Source organism: Oncorhynchus nerka, linkage group LG27 (assembly GCF_034236695.1).
Source record: "Oncorhynchus nerka isolate Pitt River linkage group LG27, Oner_Uvic_2.0, whole genome shotgun sequence".
Taxonomy (NCBI): Eukaryota; Metazoa; Chordata; class Actinopteri; order Salmoniformes; family Salmonidae; genus Oncorhynchus; species Oncorhynchus nerka.
In genome coordinates this window covers 45,893,105-45,912,083 of record NC_088422.1, presented here as the reverse complement: position 1 = coordinate 45,912,083, position 18,979 = coordinate 45,893,105, and the positions used below count along the sequence as shown (strand labels likewise).

The 18,979-nt window shown below is 42.5% G+C and overlaps 1 protein-coding gene across 2 annotated transcripts in view; it reads left to right on the top strand.

The window, feature by feature from the left end:
- The window catches only part of ipo11 (importin 11), a 275,946-nt gene that overhangs the window by 240,235 nt on the left and 16,732 nt on the right, over positions 1 to 18,979 (top strand). Inside the window, exon 29 of one of the 2 annotated variants that reach the window (XM_029638396.2) lies at positions 3,022 to 5,030. The exons of the other annotated variant lie outside the window; for it this stretch is intronic. Coding sequence (XP_029494256.2) covers positions 3,022 to 3,186 — 165 coding nt within the window. The 3' untranslated portion in view covers positions 3,187 to 5,030. Of the gene's footprint in view, positions 1 to 3,021; positions 5,031 to 18,979 lie in introns of those variants that run through there. 2 annotated transcript variants of the gene reach the window in all.

Here is an 18,979-nt window from a genome sequence, read left to right as displayed (position 1 = left end):
GATGCTCGTCGGATGTGGTAAGGCTTGCAAACTATTACAGGCTACTAAGGGAAGCACAGCCGTGAGCTGCCCAGTGACACGAGTCTATCAAACGAGCTAAATTACTTCTTTGCTCGCTTCGAGACAAGCAACACTGAAGCATGCATGAGAGCATCAGCTGATCGGGACGACTGTGTGATTATGCTCTCTGTAACCGATGTGAGTAAGACCTTTAAACAGGTAAAAATCCACAAGGCCGCGGGGCCAAACTGATTACCAGGATGTGTACTCCGAGCATGCGCTGACCAACTGGCAAGCTGTCCCTGACTGAGTCTGTAATACCAACATGTTCCAAGCAGACCACCAAAGTCCCTGTGCCCAAGAACACTAAGGTAACCTGCCTAAATGACTACTGACCCGTAAGCACTCACGTCTGTAGCCATGAAGTGCTTTGAAAGGCTGGTCATTGCTCACATCAACACCATTATCCCAGAAACCCTAGACCCACTCCAATTTGCATACCATCCCAACAGATCCACAGATGATGCAATCTCTATTGCACTCCACACTGCCCTTTCCCACCTGGACAAAAGGAACTACGTGAGAATGCTATTCATTGCCTACAGCACAGGGTTCAACACCATAGTGCCCTCAAAGCTCAGCTCATCACCAAGCTAAGGACCCTGGGACTAAACACCTCCCTCTGCAAATGGATCCTGGACTTCCTGACAAGCCGCCCCTATGTGGTAAGAGTTGGTAACAACACATCTGCCACGCTGATCCTCAACACTGGAGCCCCTCAGGGCTGTGTGCTCAGTCCCCTCCTGTACTCCCTATTCACCCATGACTGCATGGTCAGGGACAACTCCAACACCATCATTAAGTTTGCCGTTGACACAACAGGGCCTGATCACCGATATCGATGAGACAGCCTATAGGGAGGAGGTCAGAGACCTGGCTGTGTGGTGCCAGGATAACAACCTCTCCCTCAGTGTGATCAAGACAAACGAGATGATTGTGGACTACAGGAAAAGGAGGACCGAGCACGCCCCCACTCTCATCGACAGGGCTGTAGTGGAGCAGGTTGAGAGCTTCATGTTCCTTGGTGTCCACATCACCAACAAACTATCATGGTTCAAACACACCAAGACAGTTGTAAAGAGGGCACGACAAAGCCTATTCCCCCTCAGGAGACTGTAAAGATTTGACATGGGTCTTCAGATCCTCAAAAAGTTCTAGAGCTGCACTATCAAGAGCATACTGACTGGTTGCATCACTGCATGGTATGGCAACTGCTCGGCCTCCGACCGCAAGACACTACAGTGGGTAGTACGTACGGCCCAGTACATCACTGGGGCTAAGCTTCCTGCCATCCAGGACCTCTATACCAGACAGTGTCAAAGAAATTGTCAGACTCCAGTCACCCTAGTCATAGACTGTTCTCTGCTACCGCACAGCAAGCGGTACCGGAGCGCCAACAGGCTTGTATGCTGCTGCTACTGCCTGTAACAATGCAGTTCACAGGAAGAAATGACAGTGCACCTTCGATTTGTTTGTTTTGGTAAAGGCAGGGACAGACACATTGAATGTATGTTGTATAAGAGTGCTTGTAACTCTCGATACCCTCTGTGACAATACCAGTAGCTCAATATTTCTTCCATGGTAAAAATTCAAACACAAAGCAGACAAAACTCTTTGGTCCTTTAAAATATTGTGTGTTTAAAATATTGTGTGCTTAAGGCTGGAAAATAAATAAATGTGACTCAGGATGACAACATGATGTTTGTTTCCAACATTAGGGCTGTTTTCCTAAAGAAGATAAATCTGTTTTGTTTCCTTACCACGATACTAACGAATATTGCGATACTGGTATCGTCCCGGCCTCACTCTCTCTTATGCTCTTTGAAACCCCGTGTTGAACAGTTATAGTAGTCTGTTTCTCCTGTTCCTCTCTCTCCAGAGGATCGCAATACTCCTGTGTTTGTTTGATTATTTTAGCTCCGTGTCAGGTTTTTACCTCAGCCGGTGGAAACAGCAGGGGGTCGTATAGTTCCCCCAAATACCGATCCCAATCCCCTAATCTTGTTGCCTTTATTTTATTTTTTACATTACTCTCAAGCCACACGGCTTTCTCTCTCTCCACCCCTCGCTCTTTAGCTGTCACTCTATATCTCTTTGTCCCTCTCCTTTGTTCTATTCATCATATGTTCTCTCTGTTGTGCCCAGTATGCAGAGCATCTGTGTTTAGTGCTTTTCTATTCCTGCGCAGTGTGGGGAACCACACTCAATGTGCACCTATGCATGTGTTAGCTTCCATAATTGGCTACTGTTTCACTCAGCCACGACACACACACACACGCACCACAAACATATTTTTAATTAGAGGTCCCTTGCTCATAATTTCACTTCACTACATGCGTGATATTGATCGTGATTTACCTCAGCATTGCTTTTCACTGTTCCTTCTGGGAAATCATTGAGTGTGAACCATAACACACGTGTCAGATTAGGGCACTGATTCGGATTGTTATTGTGTAACATTGATGACATTCTCTCTATTAAGTCCACGCTCAACCCTGGTGGTTTGATTACACAGTAATGACAGGGAATTACCATAGCGAGTATACCTTCACTGATTGGCTTAGGAGTCAAGAAGGTCATTACCTGCCTCTCAGAAGAAGCTCACAGTGGCATTTCTCTCTGGCTCAGTTTCCTCTGATTTCCCCTGTAGACTAATTAGTGTGATTATCTGATGAAGCACACTCCCACAACTATCTCTCATCTGCAACCAGGTTAGCACACAAACACACACTCACTCCCTGTTCGGTCTCTTGTAGCTAGTCTTCGATCACACGGTGCACAGTACGTGTTGCTGCATTCTCTATTTGTGTTACGTGTCTTGCTGACTTCCTACATTTCTCTCTACCTCCTAAAGCTAGAGGAATTTCTAGCTAGATGTATGACCTTACAGCAATAGGTCTATGAGAATCTGTCTTAGGCGTCCTGCTAACTGCCTGTCTCTCTCTCTGTGTGTCCCTATAGTTGGCCCTGGAGGATCCGGTGCACAGTGTCTCCTTACAGCAGTATGTGTATGAGAAGCTGAAGGCCCAGCAGGCTCTGATGGGGGACCAGGGCTTTGGGGCTCTGATGGAGACGGTGGACACAGAGATCGTCAGGCAGCTCCAGGAGTTCCTACAGGGCCTCTGAGGGAGAGGAGAGCCTCTACCTATCTCTACCCTTTCCCTCCTGTAACCTCAATGCATCCATCTCCAGACCTATACTATATATCTCTCCTGATAGGCCTTTGAGCACAGGAGAGAAAAGACCTCAACCTCTGCCCCCTACTAACCATCTCGGCTGTACCTTATCCGTAGCCTACCTTTCCTCTCCTCGACCTCCTATTGGGCACGGAAGAGAGCGAGGACTCCAACATGTACCTCTACTACCCATGTCTACGTTTACCCATAATTCACTTGTCCTTTACCCACAACCCCCTCTTCTCTACCAAACCCTACCCTAACTACAACCTACCTAGAACCTTCCTTTACCCACAAACCACTTTCTTTTTTTTTACACACACAGAAATATGAATAGAGCTTCCATTCTAACAGTTATTCTGCGTCTCTAGTTTTAGCATGGGGTAAATACTTAGGAGGATGTTAAGAGACGGGGGATTGAGGGAATATAACAATACGACGCAAAGACAACCTTCTGAAGAGGCAGGAGCCTTGGATTTTCTTTTTTTTACTGGGAAAGTGTGTGTGGCGTGATGGGAATATGGCTTCACTGACCGAAAGACCCAAACAGTGTTTACAGATCTATTCTTAAAGGCGAATAGCGAGCAAAAGTGTACTTTGTATGTATGTATGTATGTAAAGTATGGATGACTCTGCATGAAGATATTTAACTTTTTAGTTTAGCTAGCTAATTTCTCTTCATGGTTCTTTGTTCTGTATTGTTTCTCACACCCTGAGATCATCAAGTTGACAGGACTATTGAGAGATGCAGACACTGTTTTTGGGGCGTGTATATTTTCATATCATCGGACTGAATTCAATTAATTGACTGCGAGATTAAAGCGATTTTTAACAAGTGATTTGTAAAAGTGTTGAACCACATTTCTATATGAATGCTGCTGCTATTTTATGGTGTGTCAGAGCACTTTAAAAACAAAACTTTTTTTTTTTTTTTTCATTTGTTTTATCTTCCTGAAATGTCGTGGTTCTTCATGTCTCATGGTTGTAGCATGACGGTAGAAGAACTCGGGACATTGAAGCAGGATAGAAGTTATTCTTAGGCACAAATCTAGGATCAGCTAACTCCACTCTAATCCTACCCATTAGGGGTGGAAAAGCAAAACTGACCTCTGATCAGCATCTTGGGACAACTTGATCCTACTCCCGGTTGTGTATGAAATGCCATATAATCATATTGAGGACATACATAAACTGAAGCGTGATTTGAGTGATGTTTTGGACAGAAAACGTTTTTCACAGGGATGACAGTGGACTAGAGAATCGGTTGCACTTCATTTAATGGTACATAAATGTCCAGATTTTGACATAAACATTGTAATTCAATAAGCTAGGAATAACTCTTATTTGATATTCATTCAAACAAGCACCACTACCACTTGGTACCAGCCAGATGCAAATTGTGTTGAATTATTTGAAATAAGTACCAGAAAGTAGCCATTGTTACCACGTAATAATCCTAGTAAATACAGTGGAAACTGGACTGTAAAATAAAGTGTTATCCAATTCTCTTCCCCTAGTTCCATAGACACTGTGATTGAGTTCAGTAGCAGTCAAGCAAAACAAAGGCCTTATGCTTTCAGCCTTACCTTAATTCTAATATCCTTTCTTTCCAATGTTGCTTTTTTTATATATATATATATATATTAGCTGATTTCTGTACTGGTATTAGAATGATGGGAGCAATGGTGACATTGAACACAACAGCAGTAGAAAATATGTCTTTAGCTAAATTCTAATAGAAAGACCTTGTTCTTTTTTTCAACAGCTTCAATAAAATGCAGTACATGGCTGAAATGTTTACGTACTTATTTTTCGATGAACCTTTATGCTCTTTTTAATGTTTTACCACAGAAACCCCCGCAGGCTTTTTGAAATTAGTGTTTTCCTTCAGATCATGTACGTTTCGAGTCCTCTTCGGCCACTACCCAAACTTTAAGGCCCTCTGACGTTGAAGCGTTGAAGATAACCCAGTCTTTCCCATCGGAGATTTGCGGTTGGATTAGACACACCATTCGGAAACGGTCCACCAACATCACTCGCCAGTCCCTGAAATAGAAGTCCCAGGGGAAAAGACGGTGACCCAGACACATTTGGAGGAGAGGCATCCATGCAGAAATGACTGAGAGCGTACTCAACTGGTGTAACTTGAAAAACTTGCCCCATAACTGAGTGAGATGGAGCGGAGGACATTTTAAATCAACTATGAATTTACCTGTTGCTCTCACACTTTAGTTTAATAGTTTTTACATGAAATGAACATACTTCCCTGTGCTTCGAAGTAATTTCATGGGAACACTATGCATTTACCTCCCATATTACTAGTCCTATACCACATAGTCAACCGTTATCCCAGACAGTGCCAATAGTTTCATAGCAGCATATGGGCAGCTCTCCCAGTATTTCACATTATAGATGCACCAGTAGGCCCCAGTTAAGATGGCTGCTGTACTGTGGTTAATGATCTTGGGAAACCATGGATGGGGAGGATTAACTGTAAATCTTTTAACTTCCTTAAAACTGGATTAGTCCTACTGTGGGAATTAGCTGAATGGCAGTGGGTGCCTATCCCTCCCCCATTTACAGTTGTACTGTAATAGGATCAGCCTCTGCCTGCTACACTTTTAATCAATGTGTGGAGGTTTACTGGCATTCACTTCACACGGCTTGACTGCTGTTGAATGGTGAGGTGGTCCTGCAGTCATCTCCATAAGCAACGCTGGTTTATCATCACACACTATCATTCTTATAGTGTAGCTGCTGCAGTAGTCTGTGACATTGTTTCCTATGTACCATATCCCTATTGAGTCGCCAATGTATGTTTAACACTTGCCATTTTATGAACTGGAACATGTATTGTGCTTGATGACAAATGTATCACTCCAGTCATGGATATTTATCTCAGGAACAATGCTGCATGTCACTTTAACAGATATCAGCTTCGTGGTGTATTTGAGTCACTACAGTGCCTTCAGAAAGTATTCATACCTTGACTTATTTAACATTGTGTTACAGCCGGAATTCAAAATTGATTCAATTGTTGTTTTTACCCATCTACACACACTACACCATAATGACAAAGTGAAAACATGTTATTAGAAATTGTTGCACATTTATTGAAAATGAAATACAGAAATAACTAATTTACATAAGTATTCACACCCGAGTCCATACTTTGTAGACACCTTTGGCAGCGATTACAGTTTGTGAGTCTTTCTGGGTAAGTCTAAGAGCTTTCCACACCTGGATTGTGCAACAGTTGCCTATGTATTCCTTTCAAAATTCTTCAAGCTCTGTCAAATTGGTTGTTAATAATTGCTTAGCCAACCATTTTCAGGTCTTGCCATAGATTTTAGAGTAGATTGAAGTCAAAACTGTAACTCGGCCACTCAGGAACATTCACTGTCTTCTTGGTAAGCAACTCCAGTGTAGATTTGGCTTTGTGTTTTAGGTTATTACCATGCTAAAAGGTGGATTAATTTCCCAGTGTCTGGTGGAAAGCAGACTGAACCAGGATTTTGCCTGTGCTTAGCTCCATTCCATTTCTTTTTTAATCCTGAAAACCTCCCCGGTCCTTAATGATTATACCCATAACATGATGCAGCCACCACTACATTTACATTTAAGTCATTTAGCAGACGATCTTTTAAGGGGGGGGGGGGGTGAGAGGGATTACTTTATCCTATCCTAGGTATTCCTTAAAGAGGTGGGGTTTCAGGTGTCTCCGGAAGGTGGTGATTGACTCCGCTGTCCTGGCGTCGTGAGGGAGTTTGTTCCACCATTGGGGGGCCAGAGCAGCGAACAGTTTTGACTGGGCTGAGCGGGAACTGTACTTCCTCAGTGGTAGGGAGGCGAGCAGGCCAGCGGTGGATGAACGCAGTGCCCTTGTTTGGGTGTAGGGCCTGATCAGAGCCTGGAGGTACTGAGGTGCCGTTCCCCTCACAGCTCCGTAGGCAAGCACCATGGTCTTGTAGCGGATGCGAGCTTCAACTGGAAGCCAGTGGAGAGAGCGGAGAAGCGGGGTGACGTGAGAGAACTTGGGAAGGTTGAACACCAGACGGGCTGCGGCGTTCTGGATGAGTTGTAGGGGTTTAATGGCACAGGCAGGGAGCCCAGCCAACAGCGAGTTGCAGTAATCCAGACGGGAGATGACGAGTGCCTGGATTAGGACCTGCGCCGCTTCCTGTGTGAGGCAGGGTCGTACTCTGCGGATGTTGTAGAGCATGAACCTACAGGAACGGGCCACCGCCTTGATGTTAGTTGAGAACGACAGGGTGTTGTCCAGGATCACGCCAAGGTTCTTAGCGCTCTGGGAGGAGGACACAATGGAGTTGTCAACCGTGATGGCGAGATCATGGAACGGGCAGTCCTTCCCGGGAGGAAGAGCAGCTCCGTCTTGCCGAGGTTCAGCTTGAGGTGGTGATCCGTCATCCACACTGATATGTCTGCCAGACATGCAGAGATGCGATTCGCCACCTGGTCATCAGAAGGGGGAAAGGAGAAGATTAATTGTGTGTCGTCTGCATAGCAATGATAGGAGAGACCATGTGAGGTTATGACAGAGCCAAGTGACTTGGTGTATAGCGAGAATAGGAGAGGGCCTAGAAGAGAGCCCTGGGGGACACCAGTGGTGAGAGCACGTGGTGTGGAGACGGATTCTCGCCACGCCACCTGGTAGGAGCGACTTGTCAGGTAGGACGCAATCCAAGCGTGGGCCGCGCCGGAGATGCCCAACTCGGAGAGGGTGGAGAGGAGGATCTGATGGTTCACAGTATCGAAGGCAGCCGATAGGTCTAGAAGGATGAGAGCAGAGGAGAGTGAGTTAGCTTTAGCAGTGCGGAGCGCCTCCGTGATACAGAGAAGAGCAGTCTCAGTTGAATGACTAGTCTTGAAACCTAGCTATGCTTGAAACTATGCTTGAAAATATGGAGAGTGGTACTCCATAAAGTGTTGTATTGGATTTGCCCCAAACATAAGTTTGTTTTCAGGACAAAAATGTAATGACTTTGCCAAATTCTTTGCAGTATTACTTTACTGCGTTGTTGCAAACAGGATGCATGTTTTTGGAATATTTTTGTTCTGTACAGGCTTCCTTCTTTTCACTGTCAATTAGGTTAGTATTGTGGAATAACTACAATGTTGTTGATCCATCCTCAGTTTTCTATCACAGCAATTAAACTCTGTGACTGTTTTAAAGTCACCATTGGCCTCATGGTGAAATCCCGGATCAGTTTCCTTCCTCTCCGGCAACTGAGTTAGGAAGGACGCCTGTGTCTTTGTAGTGACTGTACTGAAACACCATCCAAAGTGTAATCTATAACTTCACCATGCTCAAAGGGATATTCAATGTCTGCTTTTATTTACCTACTGTATCTGCCAATAGGTGCCCTTTGCGAGGCATTGGAAAACCTCCCTGGTCTTTGGTTGAATCTGTGTTTGAAATTCACTGCTCGACTGAGGGACCTTACAGATAATTGTATGTGTGGGGTACAGAGATGACGTAGTCATGTAAAATTTGTGTTAAACACTATTATTGCACACAGTCCATGCAACTTATTCAGTGACTTGTTAAGCACATTTTTACTTCTGAACTTATTTCGGCTTGCCTTAACAAAGGGGTTGAATACTTATTGACTCAAGACATTTCAGCTTTTCATTTGTAATTAGTTTGTAAACATTTCTAAAAGTTAATTCCACTTAGACATTATGGGGTGTTGTGTGTAGGCCAGCGGAAAAAAAATCTCAATATAATTCATTTGAAATTCAAGCTGTAACAAAACAAAATGTGGAAAAAGTCAAGGGGTGTGAATACTTCATGAAGGCACTGTGCCTCGTCACTGCGCTGGCATGTTATTCTGAACCGAATTTGAACAGCTTTCTCTCGTTGCAATTCAGTCATTCTATCCTGTAGACTGCCTGGTTTTTAGTTTCCATGTACAGCCGAGTGATTACATTTCTCCTGCTCTCTGCCTCCATCCTATTCCATCAGCTCAGCTGATTTCCTATTAACATGCAAATGACCGGTGGAAGGGTTATATCTACAACTGTATAATGTGTGCGTGCTTATTGATTGTGATCAGACTGTTCTCTAATGCTATGTGAAAGGTGTAATTAGTATCAGGGTTTCTCCATGTCTCTGCTCTATCCTACAAGTCATATTGCATCTGTCTCTCCAATGTATACTTGAAGGTGTGCTTGTGGGATTTAAAATCTGCATGGTGACACACACATCCTCACCTGCAATTACAATCACAAAGGTGGAGTTACTTCTGCAGTGAAAGCGTCACGCTGTGGCTTATGGGACTAATGGTTTTTAAATGCCAAGTTGGTCACTACTGTGGAAGCGGCTCCTACGCTCCTTAATCTCTCTTATACCAACACACTCAATTCGATTACCATCGACCACACAGATATAAAGATGAATAATGTGTGTGTGTGTGTGTGTGTGAGTACGATGCACATGTTAGTGAAGGAACATTCTGCCCCTGTGCAGGGCTGTCCGGTAATGGATATAGTGACAGGGAACCCTCTAGAGACTTCTGTGGTTTTACCAGAAGCAGAGTGTAAAAAATATATATATTTCACCTTTATTTAACCAAGTAGGCTAGTTGAGAACAAGTTCTCACTTACAACTGCGACCTGGCCAAGATAAAGCAAAAGCAGTGCGACACAAACAACAACACAGCGTTACACATGGAATAAACAAACATGCAGTCAATAACACAATAGAAAAGGTATATATAAGGTTGTGGCAAAAGGTTTTGAGAATGACACCAATATTAATTTCCACAAAGTTTGCTGCTTCAGTGTCTTTAGATATTTTTGTCAGATGTTACTATGGAATACTGGAGTATAATTACAAGCATTTCTTAAGTGTCAAAGGCTTTTATTGACAATTCCATGAAGTTGATGCAGAGTCAATATTTTCAGTGTTGACCCTTCCTTTTCCAAGACCTCTGCAATCTGCCGTGGCATGCTGTCAATTAACCTCTGGGGCACATCCTGACTGATGGCAGCCCATTCTTGCATGATCAATGCTTGGAGTTTGTCAGAATTTGTGGGATTTTGTTTGTCCACCCGACTCTTGAGGATTCACCACAAGTTCTCAATGGGATTAAGGTCTGGGGAGTTTCCTGGCCATGGACCCAAAATATCAATGTTTTGTTCCCCGAGCCACTTAGTTATCACTTTTGCCTTATGGCAAGGTGCTCCATCATGCTGGAAAAGGCATTGTTCGTCACCAAACTGTTCCTGAGTGGATGGTTGGAAGAAGTTGCTCTCGGAGGATGTGTTGGTACCATTCTTTATTCATGACTGTGTTTTTAGGCAAAATTGTGAATGAGCCCACTCCCTTGGCTGAGAAACAACCCCACACATGAATGGTCTCAGGATGCTTTACTGTTGGCATGGCACAGGACTGATGGTAGTGCTCACCTTGTCTTCTCCGGACAAGCTTTTTTCCGGATGCCCCAAACAATCGGAAAGGGGATTCATCAGAGAAAATGACTTTACCCCAGTCCTCAGCAGTCCAATCCCTGTACCTTTTCTGATGTTTTTCCTGGAGAGAAGTGGCTTCTTGACACTAGGCCATTCTCCAAAAGTCTTTGCCTCACTCTGTGTGCAGATGCACTCACACCTGCCTGCTGCCATTCCTGAGCAAGCTCTGTACTGGTGGTGCCCCGATCCCGCAGCTGAATCAACTTTAGGAGACGGTCCTGGCGCTTAATGGACTTTCTTGGGCGCCCTGAATCCTTCTTCACAACAATTGAACCGTTCTCCTTGAAGTTCTTGATGATCCGATAAATAGTTGATTTAGGTGCCATCTCACTGGCAGCAATATCGTTGCCTGTGAAGCCCTTTTTGTGCAAAGCAATGATGACGACACGTGTTTCCTTGCAGGTAACCATGGTTGACAGAGGAAAAACAATGTGATTCCAAGCACCACCCTCATTTTGAAGCTTCCAGTCTGTTATTCGAACTCAATCAGCATGACAGAGTGATCTCCAGCCTTGTCCTCGTCAACACTCACACCTGTGTTAACGAGAGAATCACTGACATGATGTCAGCTGGTCCTTTTGTGGCAGGGCTTAAATGAAGTGGAAATGTTTTTTGGGCATTCAGTTCATTTGCATGGCAAAGCGTGTGCAAATGAGGTAGGATAAGGTAGGTAAGGCAATATATAGGCCATATTGGTGAAATAATTACAATATAGCAATTAAACACTGGAGTGATAGATGTGCAGAAGATGAGTGTGCAAGTAGAGATACTGGGGTGCGAAAGAATAAAAAATAAAAATAAATAACAGTATGGGGGATGAGGTAGTTGGATGGGCTATTTACAGATTAGTTATGTACAGTTGCAGTGATCTGTGAGCTACTCTGACAGCTGGTGCTTAAAGTTAGTGAGAGAGATACGAGTCTCCAGCTTCAGTGATTTTTGCAGTTCCTTCTAGTCATTGGCAGCAGAGAACTGGAAGGAAAGGCAGCCAAAGGAGGAATTGGCTTTGCGGGTGACCAGTTAGATATACCTGCTGGAGCGCGTGCTATGGGTGGGTGCTGCTATGGTGACCAGTGAGCTGAGATAAGGCGGGGCTTTACCTAGCAAAGACTGCATCCAACTTTCTCAGTAGAGTGTTGGAGGCTATTTTATGAATGACATCGCCGAAGTCGAGGATCGGTAGGATAGTCAGTTTTACGAGGGTATGTTTGGCAGCATGAGTGAAGGGTGCTTTGTTGCGAAATAGGAAGCTGATTCTAGATTTCATTTTGGATTGTAGATGCTTAATATTAGTCTGGAAGGAGAGTTTACACTCTAACCAGACACATGGGTATTTGTAGTTGTCCACATATTCTAAGTCAGAACCGTCCAGAGTAGTGATGCTGGATGGGCGGGCAGGTGTGGGCAGAGATCGGTTGAAGAGCATGCATTTAGTTTTACTTGCATTTAAGAGCAGTTGGAGGCCACGGAAGGAGAGTTGTATGGCATTGAAGCTCGTCTGGAGGTTAGTTAACACAGTGTCCAAGGAAGGGCCAGAAGTATACAAAATGGTGTTGTCTGCGTAGAGGTGGATCAGAGAATCACCAGCAGCAAGAGCGACATCATTGATTTATACAGAGAAACGAGTAGGCCCGAGAATTGAACCCTGTGGTGCTCCCATAGAGACTGCCAGAGGTCCGGACAACAGGCCCTCCGATTTGACACACTGAACTCTCTCTGACAAGTAGTTGGTGAACCAGGCGAGGCAGTCATTTGAGAAACCAAGGCTGTTGAGTCTGCCGATAAGAATGTAGTGATTGACTGAGTCGAAAGCCTTTGCCAGGTCGATGAATACAGCTGCACAGTATTGTCTCTTATCGATGGCGGTTATGATATTGTTTAGGAGCATGGTGGTGGTGCACCCATGACCAGCTCGGAAACCAGATTGCGTAGTGGAGAAGGTACGGTGGGATTCTAAATGGTCGGTGATCTGTTTGTTAACTTGGCTTTCGAAGACCTTAGAAAGGCAGGGTAGGATAGAAATAGGTCTGTAAGCAGTTTGGGTCTAGAGTGTCTCCCCCTTTAAAAAGGGGGATGACAGCGGCACCTTTCCAATCTTTGGGGAGCTCAGACAATGCGAAGGAGGTTGAACAGGCTAGTAATAGGGGTTGCAACAATTTTGGCGGATAATTCTATAAAGAGATGGTCCAGATTGTCTACCTCGACTGATTTGTAGGGGTCCAGATTTTGCAGCTCTTTCAGAACATCAGCTATCTGGATTTGGGTGAAAGAGAAAAGGGGGATGCTTGGGCAAGTTGCTGTGGGGGGGTGCAGGGCTGTTGACCAGGGTAGGGGTAGCCAGGTGGAAAGCAAGGCCAGCCGTAGAAAAATGCTTATTGAAATGTTCAATTATCATGGATTTTTCAGTGAAGACAGTGTTTCCTAGCCTCAGTGCAGTGGGCAGCTGGGAGAAGGTGCTCTTATTCTCCATGGACTTTACATTGTCCCAGAAATTTTTGGAGTTTGTGCTACAGGATGCAAATTTCTGTTAGCTAGCCTTTGTTTTCCTAACTGCCTGTGTATTTGGTTTTATCAACATTTGGAAAGTTTACTCACACATTTGCTGTTTCCATCTGGCCTGCCGTGCCTGTCTGGTTGCTGTTGTACGTGTGCTCCTGACATGATCCTTTAAGGATGATGTGGAAGAGGAGAAATAATCCTACTGTAGATCTCATATTTTACAATGTCTGGAAACGCCTAACGTTGATAAGAAAATCTGAATTTGACCGTGAAGGAAGAAAGATGAGGCCTGTACAAAAATACAAACATTTCTGTGTCTTCTACTTTTTATTAATATTAAAGCAAGGTGAAGGGAAGAAAGGGAACAGAAGAAAACAAGAGGTTGTGTGTGTGAGTGGTGGTGTGTGAGTAGTGGTGGTGTGTGAGTAGTGGTGGTGTGTGAGTAGTGGTGGTGGTGTGTGAGTGGTGGTGGTGTGTGAGTGGTGGTTTGTGAGTGGTGGTTTGTGAGTGGTGGTTTGTGAGTGGTGGTGTGTGAGTGGTGGTGTGTGAGTGGTGGTGTGTGAGTGGTGGTGGGAAGGTTCAATTTGAAGGTCATGGATTGTAAATCCTGAGAGCTGCACAGGGAACATGACATGAATAGTTTGGGCAAACACCCTCTGTATGTGTGGGTGTTTTTGTTTTATGATACTTGTGAGAACCAGAAGTCCTTACAAGAATAGTAAACCAAGGAGAATTCAGACTAGTGAGGACATTTGACCGGTTCTAAAAAATGAAAAAGTGTGTGCATGCATATTTGCGTGCGTGCTACACTCCAGGCGTATCCTAAGTTAACAGAGGGAGCACAGCAGAGGAGGGGGGAAAAAGGCACTTGAAGACTTTAAAAGGCCATGTAGTCATATTTATATCAATATTAAATCATTTCTGGGTAACAATTAAGTACTTTAGTGTAATAGATTACCATAAAAATTGGCAACAAATAGCTTTCTCAAACATTTTTCTAAACGCTGTCTGGAAGTGGTCTGAGTGGAGAAGGGTCAACTGAAAGTAGCTGTTATTGGCAGGGAGGTTTGGAACTCTATTTGTTATACAGCTCGCCAGTTTGTTGTCCTAAAATCCAGAAACGAGTTAGCTCTGGTTTTTTCAGCCATCCCTATGGGGAAAGAATAGGGTTTTGGAATTAACAATTAAAAATAGGGTCTGAGGTTAACACATGATTAGGATGTCTTGTATGTTTTTGTTCTGTGAGATCATAGCAGTCAGTTAACATGAGCTTTATGAATTATGTTACTTTTTTTTTAAATGACCTAACATCACTTTTTGTTGATTTTGAAGAATATCTCCTAAGCCTGTGTTTACAACAGACCTTATTTTCAGAGTTCATCCAAGAACCCTACAAAAATGCCATTCATTTTCGCCATAGGCTTTGTCCAGCGAACAATGCGGAGTTGGTGCTTACAAAAAGACGCCATTACTATTTCTCTCTATTGGTCTACTAATCAATTTACCGCATTGTGATGTCACGATGGAAAGCTGAAACTTCCGCCCTTGCAAACCTGCTGATTAGAAAGCTGTAGAACAATATGATACAAGGAAAACTTCATTTTGATTTCACTGAGCCTTTAATGAAAGCATTCTCTGTGTAAGGGCAGAACAATTGCAACACTGCGAGCCCGCAGAGAGAAAACACTGCTTGAAATCCATTTTGAAGAATTTGTACACAGCGGCATAACTTCTCAGATCCCGTTTTCCACAGAGGGAAGTCACACTCCCTGCCGCTGAACAGCCAGAAAAACAGACGTACAGTATCCAACACAAACTAAGACACAACACACACATTGCGTGGTGTTGCATTGCAAAGCACATTCACACACCACTGCGTGGTGAATCTGAGAACAAATTCACACACTTGCGTGGTGATGCATCAGACAACACACACACTTACACTGCGTGGTGAATCTGAGCCCAACGTGGTGCATATGAAGCATCTCAGTTCGATTGGCAGAATGTGTCGGCTGCCCGGTGTCGCCCTCTTCACCTTGTTTCCTGTTGTCCATCCATCAAGTCACAGAACATCAGTATGCGTCTTTGTCTTGGGTCTAACAACACCCGTGCCAATATATCCTCCAAACACCGGCTTCTCGAGCGTTATCACTTAAATGTTACAAGTTCTAAGCTGTTGTGGTAGACTACTGTTGTGGTAGACTAATGTAGCCAAGCTCTAGCCAATGGAACTAATGTCTAGTCAATGGAACCAAGCTCTAGCCAATGGAACCAAGCTCTAGCCAATGGATCCAAGCTTTTAGAAAATACAACTTTACTTCTGCTAATTAAACCAAGATTTAGGCAATAGTTCCAAGCCATAGCCATTAGCCAATGAAACTAAGCTTTAGGCAATAGAATAACCAAGCTGCAGCCAATGAAACTGAGCTTCATGCAATGCCAGCAAAATCTTCCCACACATTTCTGAGAAGGGTGTAGGATAGTCGCTTGGCTTTGGAACATTCTCATCTTATTTAAACGGCCATAGAAATCCACTTTTTCAAGCTGAAAGACGATGGCCAGAACGTACCCATGATGTTGCACAATTATAAAAGTCAATAAGTCGTCATTTTAGTCAAAGTATGATATATTTGGGCTTGAAGTGACTAATCTGAACTGCCCACTTCGTGCAAATCTGTGTGAATGCGGTGTCTGTTCCTATGACATACAAATACTTTTCCACCTACGTTTAACTTCAGGGCTGGGTTTATTTGAATGTTACCACCCACCAGCATGGCGTTGTTTATTGATCAGAAACAGCTGCAAAGCTATTCCTCTACACAACAGATGAGCCTAACAGCTTGTATCCACTTGAGCCATGGAGGGGGTGCAAACTTATGCTTTTGCACCGCCATTTCTTTTCACAAGAACATTATCATAATCCATTGGATAATTTGTCCATTTTCACAGCTGTCAGTGTCCTATTTATCAACTCCATGTGGAAATTACTATTTGTGAATATGTATAAGTAGCCTTTGCCATTCTTCAGAGGTGGAACCTAAAAGTGCGTTTCCTCTTGGAGACAGGAAATTACGTCGACATTGGGAATGTTCTCAAATAGTTTAGAAAACATTAAGAAACAATCTTTTTCTGTGGGAATTTCCTACAGGTTTTCTCATGGTTCTTTTTAAAGTCATGCTCTCAAATTATTCCAAGAACATTAAGAAAACTTTCCATAAAAACCACAAGAAAATGTTAATAATGTTCTAAGAATGTTATTTAAAAACATACATTCATTCTGGTCTCAAAACCTGAAGAAAACTTTCCATAAAAAATCTAAATTACATTTTAGTCACGTTCAGAGAACATTCTAATAATGTTTTCAAAAACATACATTCCATTCTAAGCATCAACAAAACTCTCTCTGTCCTCTATCTTGTTAAGTGTGTTCAGGTGTGTTGGCCCACCCACTAATTGGCCACTCCTAATCTTAATGAGTGCTTCCCTAGTCAAAATATCTTATAGGATCAGTGCAACTTCCAATAGAATCCTGTAGGATTCTCACAATTTTGTTTCACCTCTATCTGAATCCTATTGGACAACTTTTTTCCTATTGGACTTCTTTTCTCCTATTCAGAATCAAAAGTAATCCTATACGACTTTATAGGATTTTCGCAGTCCTATAGGATTTTCTGTCACCTCTATCAGAATCCTATTGGACTACTTTTTTTCCTATTTGTAAATCAAAAGTAATCCGATTATATCCTATAGGTTTTTGATAAGTAGTAGAGGATTTTGTCACCCCAATCAGAATCCTGTTAGAACTTTTTTCTTAATTGGACCCAATAAATGATAGTTTGTCATAAGTTCTAGCACAATATAACAACATTAATTACAAAAAATTTTACAACTGTTATATATTAATTTCTGTTTTATTCACCTTTAATTAAGATAGCCTGTCCCTTAAAGAGTAACTGATGTCACAGTTAGCACAGGCTTGCAGTGTTAAACCTCTTAAGGATCCACCCCTTTTTTCAATTTTCGCCTAAAATGACATACCCAAATCTTAACTGCCTGTAGCTCAGGACCTGAAGCAAGGATAAGCATATTCTTGATACCATTTGAAAAGAAACACTTTGAAGTTTGTGGAAATGTTGAATTAATGTAGGAGAATATAACACATTAGATCTGGTAAGAGATAATACAAAAGAACCATGCATTTGTTTGTATTTTTTTTGTACCATGTTTGAAATGCAAGAGAAAGGCCATAATGTATTATTCCAGTCCAGGCGCAATTTAGATTTTGGCCACTCGATGGCAGCAGTGTATGTGCAAAGTTTTAGACTGATCCAATGAAGCATTGTATTTCTGTTCAAAATGTTGTATCAAGACTGCCCAAATGTGCCTAATTGGTTTATTATTAATACATTTTCAAGTTCATAATTGTTCACTCTCCTCAAACAATAGCATGGTATTCTTTCACTGTAATAGCTACTGTAAATTGGACAGTGCAGTTAGATTAACAATAATTTAAGCTTTCTGCCAATATCAGATAGGTCTATGTCCTGAGAAATGTTATTTTTACTTACAACCTCATGCTAATCACGTTAGCTCAACCGTCCCCCGGGGGACCCACCGATCTTGTAGAGGTTTAATTAACTATCAAGTTCAGCTCACCACCTGTGGCTGTGCAGAGAATCTGCATTAACATTATTATTTTCTTCACTGTGTGTGAATGCAAGAACTGTGGGTCATGTTAGTCTTTGTTTCCTTATGTTTCTTGACAAACTTTTAGTCATATTTTGTGAATTGTGCAGCATTTTATGCACTCAATTTAGTTTTTTTATGCTAGCTAAGAAACTACTGTTAGCCACATTTTGCCTGTCAGCTGACTAGCTAATGTTGTAGCCATTTGTGTTTTGTGTTTGAGTCACTGTATTGTTATAGCAGATGACAAATGCTTATCTTATTTGTTATTGCTAAATAATTATTATAGGCAAGTCAAACTCGTTTTCATGATTCTGGTAGATCATCAAAATAAATAAATTGCCTCACGTTTTTGGACTCATTCAGCAGTTTTTACCTAATTAAGTAGAATACTATTGTAAAAAAATTGTTACGTCCGTTTATAGTCCTGTCTCTACTTCCCGTTGACAATATCTTTTGATAAATAGCCCAATGTCAAAAAACTTTTTTGAAGTGTCCAAAATCTATAAACAGTTTGTGGTATATTGAAAACTTCAAATTTACTACCTACACATGTGCCACAATAGTAATCATATTACTTGTATTCTTTTAAACAAGCACCTTATAAACTGCATATGCTCTCAAAACTCTGTTTTTGGCAATTCGTCACTTATATCGACTAGAAGGGAAATCAGGTTGTATGTGATGTTGACACTAACACCACACAAAAACCACATGGAAACTGGAAATATTGTTTGTATCACTTGTTAGAGGAACACCTGCTAAAGACAACCAGTTACATTTTTGAGCGATGCATTTTGATTAAGGGGTCACCAAAACTGAAAGATAAACAATAGCGCAAGTAAAAAACGTTTGGTGTGTATGCACTGTTTAAACTAACAATTCAAAGGCCACACTGAAATCTGAGAATAATTTGTATATCACTGGTTAGAAGAGAATTTGCTGAATACAGTCATCTAAATTCTAGAATGTCGGATGGAAGTTTTGTGAGGCTGCCGAAAAGGCAAAGGAAACAAATCGGTTGCTTTGATATTTAACTTAAACTAATCACAGCCCGCCATATG